The 12155-nt window shown below is 46.3% G+C and overlaps 1 protein-coding gene across 1 annotated transcript; it reads left to right on the forward strand.

Moving 5' to 3' along the window:
- The first annotated feature begins 9563 nt into the window (after positions 1-9563).
- GADD45G (growth arrest and DNA damage inducible gamma) lies at positions 9564-11207 on the forward strand. The gene is made up of 4 exons (XM_063180560.1): positions 9564-9686; positions 9801-9902; positions 10008-10221; positions 10535-11207. Exons 1-4 carry the CDS (start codon positions 9634-9636, stop codon positions 10643-10645), a joined length of 480 nt encoding a protein of 159 aa, XP_063036630.1. The 5' UTR covers positions 9564-9633; the 3' UTR covers positions 10646-11207.
- Positions 11208-12155: the final 948 nt, after the last annotated feature.

The following is a 12155-nucleotide window of genomic DNA, read 5'->3' on the forward strand; positions in this document are numbered from 1 at the left end:
TCAAGAGTAGGCTACCTGCTACCCCACTTTTTATGTACACCATCTGTGCCCTTGCCTACCACACTTTTGCCACACCAGATGAACAACTAATGTCTAGATGGAAACCCATGATTTAGGTTTGAACTAAAATCTCATACTCAGTAACTGAGGTATCAGGCTATATGGGGAAATGGCAAGGAATTAAACAGAGCAACATAAGAAAATAAAAACCAACAGAGCAACTGTGACAGCTTAGCCAGGTGGCACACACATAATTTAATTAAATTAGTTACAGCTATCTCAGTGAATTTCAAGATGGACAATTAACTAGTAAAACGTGATAGCAAGGAATAAAAGTCCTGCAGTTCCTTCATACTTAATAGCTTTCCACTGGCCTTTTGTCCTATACAGTGTGAAACTGCATCTGAATGTTATGTTGTATTTCTGTACATTCATCAAGTGTCACCACTTGCTTTTTGTAACCTTATCCATCAAAGAGTGCAATTGGATTTCACTTTATGGGCTCACTTCATGGCTCACTTCTCACTATGATATTTGGAGCATTTGATTAACAAGATCTCGAAGAGGAAGTCTGAACTTTTAGATACCATTACATAGTAGTTTAATTAATGTGCTTCTTTATATCTAAAGAAAATACCTCTGCTCATTTTTGTGGGTGAAAAGGAAAGAGAAGAATTGTCCATTTTCTAATTTTAAACTTTTCTAATTTTTACTGTCACAAAGATTGTTGGTTACAAACAATCTTTGATGTTGCTTGTGAGCAAGGAAAATTAGCAGTGAAGAGATGTCTCAGCAAGTAATTGAGGTCAGTAAAAATTTTTTATATTCTTACCTTTCATTTGTTTTAAAGAAAAGGGTGAAGGGAAGGTAACCCTGTCCTCCTCAGATCTCATCTCTTACCTGTTTAGATATAAGCCAGTTTCATAGATTTTCTTTCTAAAGGCAAGAAAAGGCATATGGAAAAATTCAGAGTTGCACATTTAAGGGTCTAGGCTGACCATCCGAATTTTCATTCTCCAGTTGCCCATTCTGTTAGACTTACAACAGAAGACATCAAAGGATTAACAAAGGGTCAGAGTATTTGCTCAGATTGGCACATCTCTGCTGAGATATGAGAGGCTCTTGACATAGGGCAACACATCTGTAAGTTACAGAATCACAGAATCACAGAATTGATCAGGCTGGAAAAGATGTCCAAGACCATCGAATCTAACCTTTGACTGACCACCACCCTGTCAACTAGACCACAGCACTGGGTGCTATATCTAGTAATTTCTTGAACATCTCCACAGTGATTCTGCCATCTCCCTGGGCAGCCAATTTCAGTGTTTAACAACTGTTTCTACTCTGAGTTTAGCTCAGCTATTAGCATGGCACTAATAACACCAAGATTGTGGGTTCAATCCCAATATGGGCCATTCACTTAAAGAGTTGGAACTGATGATCCTTGAGGGTGCCTTCCAACTCAGAATATTCTGTGAAGAAATTTCTCCTGGTGTCCAACCTGAACTTTCCTTGATGCATCTTGAGGCTGTTTCTTCTTATGGTTGCCTCGTAAAGAGGCTGATCCCCACCTTGCTGCCCTCTCCTGTACGCAGTTGTAGAGAGTGATAATGTCTCCCATGAGCCTCTTTTTCTGCAGACCAAAGTCACCCTAAAGGTTGGGCAGAGAAGGGATGAAGAGCAGCCCTGTGAGAAGGGCTTGGGGATGCTGGTGGGTGAGAGGCTGGACATGACCCAGCCATGGGCACTCCCAGCCCAGAGAGCCAAACGTGTCCTGGGCTGCATCCAGAGCAGCGTGGGCAGCAGGGGAGGGAGGGGATTCTGCCCCTCTGCTCTGCTCTGCTCTGGGGAGAGCCCACCTGGAACCTGCATCCAGCTCTGGGCTCCCAGCACAGGGAGGACATGGAGCTGTTGGAAAGAGTCCAAGGGAGGGCCACTAAGTTGATCAGAGGACAGGAGCACCTCCCCTATGAAGACAGGATGAGGAAGTTGGGACTGTTCATCATGGAGAAGAGAAGGTTGTACGGAGAGCCCACAGGAACCTTCCAGTATATGAAAGAGAGTACTGGAGAAGGGATCCTTTGCCAGGATAGGACAGAGAGTAATGGGTTCAGACTGAAAGAGGGGAAAATTAGGGTTAGATATATAGAAGAAGATATTGATTGTGAGGGTGGTGGCACTATTTACTGTGGGGCACTGGAATAGGTTGCCTGATTCAAGGCTAGGTTGGATGGAGCTTTCAAACTGATCTGATGGAAGGTGTCTCTGCCCATGACAGCAGCAATGGAACTAGATGGTCTCAAATTCCGTTCCTAAGCAAACCATTCCGTGATTCTGTGACCTGCCTTCTTTGTGAATTACATTTCTTCATGCTGCAGAATTACCTGTGAAATGAATATTTCTGACACCACCTGGGCTTAGGGTGATTTTTTTTTTGCGCTTTTTTCCATTTAACAAACAGACAACTCTTTAGTGATCTTAAGCACTTGATTTTTAACATTTCTGGGCATCTCTACAAAATATCAGTACACAACAAAAAAAAATTGCTGATTAAGTTATGTAAAGCTGTTAAAAAATTCACTTTGGCATTGTGTGGAGCCATTTACTGGGAAAACTAACATCATAATTCAAATTTCTCTTTAATGTCATCTGGTTGGACTGGAGAGATAGCAAAACAAGGCTGTTTTTCAGCAGTTTTATTCTGCTGGAGGAGAGGGTCCCATATGCAGGCATTAGCAGACATGGCAGAAAAAAAAAAAAGGAACTAAGGTAAGTAGGGATTAAAAACAGCTATATTATAAAAACCTCCCATTTTTTATTTGTAACTGAGCCTTACTTGAGATTCATTTTGGCATCATCTGTGAATTGGCATCTGTGAATTGGCAGCATCTGGAAGACAGCTCTGAGTGAATGCAGAGATAGAATCCGGGATTTTTTATTTGCCCCCCTTTCTTCTGGCTTGAATTAGTAACAAATATAATTTTTTGTGTCACTTATGTAATTTTCCAACCTTCCATCTAAAGCTACCCTATTAAGTAAGATTTCCAGGCATTCCTGGACAAGATGTGTGCTCAGGAATAGTAAATCTGACGCTGGAGACTTCCTGGCACACAGGCTTCAATTGAACATGCATGCACAATCTGTCCTGTTTGGCCAGAAAACATAGGATGTACTGAGCAGGGTGTTACGCAGCCGTGGTGCATATGGGCTGTGAATGTGTCTAGGATTACCAGTCACACAGCAGCCAGTCAGAGCTGCTGTGAATGCACAATAAGCTTTCAGTTGCTGGACTTACAGACACACAGAAATCCCAGGAGAGAATCCTGAAAAATCCTGCTCTGATAAAATTCTGATGTGATGGAAAGAAAGCATTGCCAAGAAAACCTGGCTTTCAGCAGTTCTTAACGAAAAACAAAAAGAAAAAAAGAAAAAAAAAAAGATTGTCATGCCTCCCAGTATTTCTGAGACTCATGAGCTGGGGTGTTGCAGAAGGTTTCCTGATGTGTGATCAGCTATCCCCCACAAACTGATTTACTGCTTTGGACTGCCCTTCTCAGCTCCAGTTGGATGTGAATCATGCAGATTTCAGCACAGGGCTGGGGAGGAAGCTGCTGCAGACGCTTGCAGCTCACCATAGTCTGAGTGTTTGGCTTATTTTTTCCTTTTTAATGCAGACTAGAGTTGGTCCCTCAGGAGTGTAACAGTGGAGATAAGCATGAAAAGAAAAACATCTCCTGTCTGTAACTCCATTAGTCACTCCTGGTGGAGATGGTCTTGTTTAAAATAAAAAATCCAAATATGCAGTGCTACTGCAAGAATGACATTGAGGAGCTGGAGTGTACCCAGGAAAGGGCAATGGAGCTGGTGAAAGGTCTGGAGAAGAAGTCCTGTGAGGAGCAGATGAGGGAGATGGGGGTGCTCAGCCTGGAGAAAAGGAGGCTCAGTGGAGAACTTATCACTGTACAACTGCCTAAAATGAGAGTGTAGCCAGGTGTGGGTCTGTCTCTTCTTCCCGGTAACAAGTGATAGGACAAGAAGAAACAGACTCAAGTTGTGACAAAGGAGGTTTAGATTGGATATTAGGAGAAATTTGTTCGCCAGAAGGGTTGTCAAGCACTGGAATTGGTTACCCAAGGAAGTGGTCAGGTCACCATCCCTGGAAGTATTTAAAAGATGTGCAGATGTGGCCCTTAGGGACATGGTTCAGTAGTGAACATGACAATCATGGGCAAAGGGTTCAACTTGACAATCTTAAAGGTCTTCTCCAAACTAAATGATTCTATGGTGATCTATATGTGACTATTCATCACATGGCTGGATGAATGCTGTATGTAAACAGTAAATAGATCATTACTGTAGAGGAAAAAAGGCTTGAAATTGCTAACTATTTCCATTTAAGTATTGTATTGAAAGCAAACCTGCTGGGGAAAATACTCAAAATTAGTGCAAGAAGTGCTTTTGCCCTTTTTTAGTGCAAAGCCTGAAAAGATGACAGAAATAAAGGCTCTGGGCTCATCTGCACAACATTCTGTAATAATCAGGCCTATGCAAACAATTAAGTGCTCTCCATTCTATAGCCTTGCACTTACATTTGTGAGAATATTCAAAAATTTTTAACTATATAGTGGAACTCTTAATTGAGAAGACTGCTGCTTCTAGTACCACAGCTTTTTTATTAAGCAAGGCTTGTGATATGCATGGTTGTTTGCTTTTTTTTGTTTTGTTTTGTTTTTTTTTGTTGGTTTTTTTTTTTTTTTGGTTGGTTGTCTTGGTTTTGGTTTTGTTTTGTTTGGGTGGGGTTTGTTTTGTTTTGTTTTTTTAAGAAGAAGCTATGAAAAGCCTTACTTCACTGCTTTCCCAGTAAATTAAACATCCTTGTTGCCTACAGATTGTCGATGTCTGTTCTTGGCTGGTGTCACTTCTGTGGCAAAAGTTTCACAGAATAAAGTTTATGTACAGAGGAAGCTACCTGGTTTATGAGGCGTGGGGATCAGCAGTATCTGTTTCAGGTTCAGTAGAAAGAAATTATATGAGGATTAGGTAGGTGACCTGTTGATCTGCTAGAAATTCAAAATCATCTTGAATTTAACCAGACAATTTGTAGAGCCTCTTAAAACTTGTGTTCAGTAGAAAAGTTTTTGATTTTGTTTTTGTTTTGTGAGATGCCACACCTGGAGAAAGCAGCTTGCTGGGTGATTATAATAGGTCTGGAAGAGAGGAGAAATGGATGGAGGACTGGAATGGGAAAGGGAGATGGAAATGGATTTGGAAAGACTCTGAGGAGGGAGTACTCCATCTGACTGAAAGGACTGGTCTGCCTTGGTAAAGAGAGTCTTTCTGCTGCAAAGTCTGGATGTGCAGCACAAGCCAGGGGAGCACTAGGCAGTGTAGGAGCCCCATGGCTGGGGTGTCTATTACCATGGCTTGCAAGCTTTCTCTGATGTGGAAGGTTTGAGTCTCCTCTCACTTAGGCCAAGAGGTAATGTCTGTGAGTGCTGCACTTCAGCTGGAGACACGCTGCTATTTCCTCTGCAAAATGACAAAGTGTATGTTTATTATCAGCTAGACAGCTGCAATGCTTTTGCACTTTTATCTGTTAAATTCTGCCGGGTTCCTTGCCTTCCTTGGGATTGAATTTATTATCTCCCCCTTATTCTGTCTCTCACCTTTTATACTGGGGGGCTGGTTTAGAACCATACAATCATCAAGGTCGGAAGGGGCCCCTAAGATCATCCAGTACAACAACCAACCCAGCACTACTACTGTAGCTCTAAACCACTAAACCACATTACCCAGAATCAGATCCAGGTGCCTCCTAAGAATCTCCCAGGATGGTGACTCCACCACCTCCCTGGGCAACTTATTCCAATGCCTAGGCACCCTAACAGTGACTTTTTTTCCTAATATCTTATCTGATTCTCCTGTCTCAGCTGAAGGCCATTTCCTCTGGTCCTTTCACTGCAGGGACAGTACAAGTGACCAACTCCCACCTCACTACAGCCTCCTTTCAGGGAGTTGCAGAGAAGGACACAGTTCCCCCTGTGACTAAACAAACCCACCTACCTCAGCCATTCCTCATAAGACACGTTTGATAGTCCCTCCATGCACCTTGTTGACTTTAACTGGACAAGCTCCAGCACCTCAATGTCCTGGAGGTGTCAGAGGAGCCCAAACTGGACTCGAGGTGCAGCCTCAGCCACGCCAAGTACAGGAGGATGATCATGTCCATTGTCCTGCTGGCCACACTGCTCTGGTTCAGGCCAAGATGCCACTGCCCTCTTGGCCACCTGGGCACACGGTGGCTCACACTGAGCTGGCTCTCAACAAGCACCCCCAGGTTTGCCCAGCAGCTCCTAAGCCAATTTTCCCCCAGCCTACAGCGCAGCAGGGGTTTGCTGAGACTAAAGGGCAGCACTTTGCCTTATTGAGCCTCAGGGAGTGGTCCTTGGCCCACTGACTGAGTCTGACCAGGTCTCTGTAGAGCCTTCCTCTAGCATGCCCTCAAGCATGTCTGTGGATCAGGTAACACACTTTAGGGGATTTCTTTATGTAGGATGCGTCAAAGTCTATTTTGTTGGTTGGTTGGTTGGCTGTTGTTTGGGCTTACTTATTTTCATTGTTGTTATTTTGGGTTTGGAGTTATTTGTTTGGGTTTTTTTGGTTTTTGGGGTTTTTTTCGGTTTTGTTGTGGGTTTTTGTTTTGTTTTTGTTTTTGTTGTGGGTTTTTGTTTTGTTTTTGGTTTTTGTTGTGGTTTTTTGGGGGTTTTTTTGTTTGGTTTTTTGTTTGTTTGTTTTTGGTATTTTGGGGGTCTTTTGTTTGTTTGTTTGCTTGTTTTTTCTCTTCCTGTGTCTCCGTTGTAAGCGTTCCGGGCCCGGGAGCAGGAGGGGAGCCGTGTCTCGGAGCCGCGGGAGCCAGCAGCGATCCGGCCACGAGAGGTCAGCGCAGGCTTTGCACAGCTCTCCTTTCCACACCTCCTCTTCTGTGCCAGAGGCCTGGTGTCGATACTGTGGCTTGAAATAAGCTGGATCAAGTACCTGGTAATGAATGCTTCACGGCCTTCAGCACCATCTGTGCTAGGAGACCCGGGAATAATGGGGCAAACTGAAAAGTGTGATGTCAATAAGCCTTAATTCCAGGGTGCAGCATCATTAAGCTGAAACTGGAAACTTGCATGTCAAAAGATTAATGTGTTAATAAGGTTCCATATATCACTTTATTATCTAAACATTTATATATATTTTACTATTACATATACATATACACTGTTCTCCACTCCGAGTTACTTTGGCTTACTAATTCAGATCCATGTCAAGTAACTTTCACTTTTAATGTAGTGAGAAAGTCATCAAAGTCACAGCTGATATCAGCATCTTTCAAAGCTGTGAATCAGTTCTGGATTTTCCACCTATTTCATCAGAAATAGGCCCTTGAATATTTCTAAGAGACATACCACTTAATGTATCTTACCATTCAAGCTATTCTCCTGCATTCATCCCCATTTATATGCTTAGAGAGAAAAAAAAAAACAGGAAAAAGAAAGAGGCAGATGTATGAAGGGTTTTTATCTTTTGAGAATACATGGTATGTATACTATGCTAATTCCAGCAATGGAGACAATTGCACTTGCCTGAGTACAGGCCAGGAGATAGTTTTCTGGAAACTTCTCACATCTTTTTTAGAGAAAGCAAACTAAGAATTTATGCACTTCTTAAGCCAATTCAGACTGACAGGTCACTGGTTTGGTTTCCAAGTCTTTGCGACAGCTCTGTAGACAGCAGAGAAATGTTCTTAGAGAGGCTGGATGTATCTGGCAGACTATGCCTATGCTGTCACTAGTCTAAAATGGAAACTCACTAAGTGATTACTGCCAGGTCGAATGCTGTCACCTGTAGTGTCACCAGGGCATAGTGTCACCAGGGCTAGAAACAACTGGAAGTAGAAACACGGCAGCTCATTAAAGTGGCTCAGTTTGAGAGGCATTTTGGAAACTGTATTGTTCAAAGAGACTGAAACTGAGCAGAGTATAGCATATACAGTCACAGATAAGACGTGCTTCATCCAGGACTCCCAGTGAAGTATTGGAAAGGACATCCCCGGGTTTCAACACACTTGGATGGGGACGATGCGGCTGCAGGCTAGTGAACAGCAAGGGTGGCAAGTTAGAGAGGTCAGCGTGTGCAGCCCGCTGGAGTCGGTCCGGATAGGTGGCAGTAGCACAGGTTACCCCAAGGTGGCTCTCCACTACCTCTGTGAAGCCGCTTGGGGCTGCTCTGAAGCGGTGACTCGCTGGAGACAAGTGCTAACCGTGAGCTTCAGCCCAAGTCACGCTGAAGGGACGTGAAAAGTGATTTGCCTTCTAACATTTAGTCTGTGCTCATTCGCAGCGGGAAAATGTGGGGTTTTTTCCTTGCTTGGTTTGTTGACAAACAGGTTCAAATCTGCGTTCAGCAATCACACTCGTTTCCCTCTGAATTAATTTTGAACACTGTCCAAATTTTTAATAAAGGTCGACTGAAAAAAAAAAAAATCTGTTTTCTCACACCACTCCCCCTCCCCAGGATCATAGGCCAGTACAGCCTGCAGAAGGATTACCAGTGACCTCAGAGCATGTCTGCACCGGGGCAATCCTGCAAGGGTGAAATAAATCTACACAGCCTCCCTGGACAGGAAGCCTGCTCTGCTGCTTGACTGTTCTCAGGGAGAAAGGATTTTTCTTACCCCATCTGAGCCTCTTGATTTACACTCGGCTCATTGTCTCCTGCCTCTCCACTAGGCATTGCTGTGGAGACCCTCGCGTTATCTTCCAAATGATCGCTCCCACAGGTTTTGGGGGCTGCAGTTTGCCTTCCCCAGGCTGAGCAGGCCCTGGTCCCTGAGCCTGCAGAGCCCTGGACCCCTCGTGCCCCCCCTGCCCTCACTGCAGTGTCTCGGCTGTTTCCCGGCTGGGGGTGCCCGAACCGGACAGACGGCATTGCTGCTGTCCCGTGAGCGCCGGGCACAGGGGGATTGTCACCTGCCTCACGGGCTGGCCCTGCTCCGGTGCACGCACACGCACGGGGGGATCTGCTGCAGCCGGGCCACTGCCCAACATCACCAGATGACTGCCCAGTGCAGCCCCGGGCCCTTCTCTGGAGAGCTGCCCTCAGCCCTGGTTACAGGACTATCCCTTCGCGGCGTCCACATTTGCAGAAACCATATTAATAAAACCTTTCGTTTATTTTATTTTTTTAAATTTTTTTTTTCTCCCGCACTGTACAGATTTCCCGTTCCAAGTCTTGGACGCAAATCGCTCTACTAGCTCCGGTACCGCCGGTATCGGATACCGTCAGCTCGGGCCCGGCATCGCCGGCTCGGGCTCGGCGCGTGCCTGCGCGCCCCCCGCCCGCCCCACGTGGCCTCCCGGCACGAGCCGCTCTTTCCCGCCCCCCCGCCCCGAGCTTCCTCTCCGGCGCGCGCCGATTAGCATAATAAAGCCGCCCCTTTCTCCCCCGCCGGCCAATGGGAGGCCGGCAGGCGCCCGCGAGGGCTATAAGTAGCGCACGCCGGCCGGCTCTCGCTTCAGAGCGCTCACGGCGTGCGCAGAGTGAGAGCTGAGGGAGCCGCGGGACTCTGCGTGCGGACTAACTGCTATGACTCTGGAGGAGATCCACGGACAGCAGCCCATGCCTGCGGGCCACGACTGGTACGTGCGGGTGGGCAATGGGGATCCGAGGAAAACGGGTAGCGGATGGTTTCGGGACGGCGGTGGTTGTGTTGGAGGCACCGGGCTGACCCTGTGTCCTTTCCCGGCCCGCAGGATGCAGGGCGCCGGCACGGCCCTCCACGAGCTGCTGGTGTCAGCGCAGCGCCGAGGCTGCCTCACCGCCGGCGTCTACGAGTCGGCCAAGCTGATGAATGTGTAAGTACGGTGGCGGGGCCGGGGGTAGTGTGTAAGTCAGCCCGGCGGGGCTGCGGGGCGGCCGGCGCCGACCGCGAGACTCATCAGGCTGCTCCCCTCTTGCAGCGACCCCGACAACGTCGCGTTCTGTGTGCTGGCCGCGGATCAGGAGGACGAGGGGGACATCGCCTTGCAGATCCACTTCACTCTGATCCAAGCTTTTTGCTGCGAGAACGACATCGACATCGTGCGGGTGAACGACGTGGCCAAGCTGGCGGCCATCGTGGGGCCCAGCGAGGACTCGGGGGAGCCGCGCGATCTGCACTGCATCCTCATCACGGTGGGTGTCCCGGGCGGCCGGCGGGCCTTGCTCCGCTGCGGGTGGGCGAGTCCTCTGCCGGGCACCGACAGAGCGCTTGGCACGCAGCGAGTCAGCTGAGTAGTAGTTGTAGGAGGAGGAGGAGGCAGAACTTCTCGTAACTGGATTTCCTCCGCTGTCCGCAAGGGCAGCATCTCTGCTTCCTGTCTTGTCTGTGTCAGGACAGAAACTGTCTGGAAGTGCTTCCAGTCCTAAGCTAATGCTTCTGTAAATATTATGATGACCTCAGCTGGCGCGCAGCACTCATGGTGTGCAACTTTTTTCTTTTTTGCAGAACCCGAATGAAGAAGGCTGGAAGGACCCAGCTCTGGAGAAGCTGAACTCGTTTTGCGAAGAGAGCAGGAATGTCAATGACTGGGTGCCAACTATCACCCTACCTGAGTGACGGTCGCCTGGTGCACTGGGGAGGCTGAAACCTTTGTTGCATTCTCAACGTGCTGTGCGTTCACCAAAATGTGCAACAAGCTGCTGATTCCATGGATTAGCCTGGTCAAGAGACTGGATTAAAGTCCCTCAGACTGGCATGCAGTGGGCTCTTACAGAGGAGAAAGAGGAAAACAGCTCACCTCACCAGTGAGCCTCAGCAAGCTGCAACTGTGGAGATGCTGACATACCATGGAACTGAAAGAAGTATTGCAAGTTTGGCTGTGTGCAGCTGTTTCAGAAGGGAGAGGGAAAGTTGAGGGAAGTGGGCCAAAACTTTTCCAGAAGGACTGATTAGAGTACTGTAACTAGGAACTGTTGGTGCTGTCTGCGAAACACAGAAGAAAGTATCAATATTTATGGAGTATTGGGGATTGGTTATTAAAACAAATGCAGATATTCCAAAGCAGACAGACTTCAACAGGCCTCTTGGGTCACTCTGCAGATCTGTTTTAATACTGCAATAACTTTTATTGAAATATTTGCTGCTATTGAAGCTTTCATAATAAATTTTTGACAATTAATCTCTGGGAGTGTCTTGCTTGCTGGGTGTGGGGAAGCATGTCACTGAAATATCACTGATGTTTTGCTTGTGTGCTGTAGTCAAAGATCTAACTCCAGTAATGGAGTTATTGCTCAAATACTTCCCTGGGCTGGCTGAATGAAGTGCTGTGCTGTCCAAGTTGATAATTCAACCTTTTACCCTCTTGCAACAGCTGCTTATCGCAACAGCTTGCAAGACGAGGGAGTCGCATGCCTAATGAGCTCACTTATTGTAATAGGAGGTCTTTGTAGTCTGCTGGAGGAACACAATGCATGTTAGAAACATGGATTTTTGAAATACAGACCTCCAGTAAATTGCATCATTGATTCTTAAATATGACTTAGATGCATTCAGAGCTGACGTGTTACCACTTGACAGAAGCGGCTTAAACATGATGGGGGGGCTGCAAAACTCCTTAGATGTCAAACACATCTAACATTTGCTTTGATTAGAATGACATCATTAAATCTAAAACTAGCAAATGGTGAATAAACATCACATCTGCCACAAGCTGCTCTCTGATTGCCATATGCTGTAACAATAGAAGCTGTCAGTCCAGGAGCCAATTTTGCAAAACCTAATTGCATGACAACACCAAATTAAGTCCAAAACAATTTAAGGATGGTGTGGCCTTTTTTAGAGATTCTGTCATGAAAAGTTAATATGGGTGGGTTGATTTGGCCCTATGTTAAAAGGGAAAACATCACCCCATTTTTGTGCACAAACTATGCATGTGCTCCAGGACCTGACATTAAAATGGCACAGTAATAATCCCCTCTCCACAGAGCAAGAAAGCCAAACTACTTACTTCCTTTATAGGCACTAAAACCACTCAGTTATCACAATTGCATTTCCTCTGGGCTGGCTTGCAGTGATTGACAGTAGCACTTGCTGAAAAGTGGCCATTTCCACTTGAGCAAGGAAGCTG

This window comes from Melospiza melodia, chromosome Z, assembly GCF_035770615.1.
Source record: "Melospiza melodia melodia isolate bMelMel2 chromosome Z, bMelMel2.pri, whole genome shotgun sequence".
NCBI classification, from domain to species: domain Eukaryota; kingdom Metazoa; phylum Chordata; class Aves; order Passeriformes; family Passerellidae; genus Melospiza; species Melospiza melodia.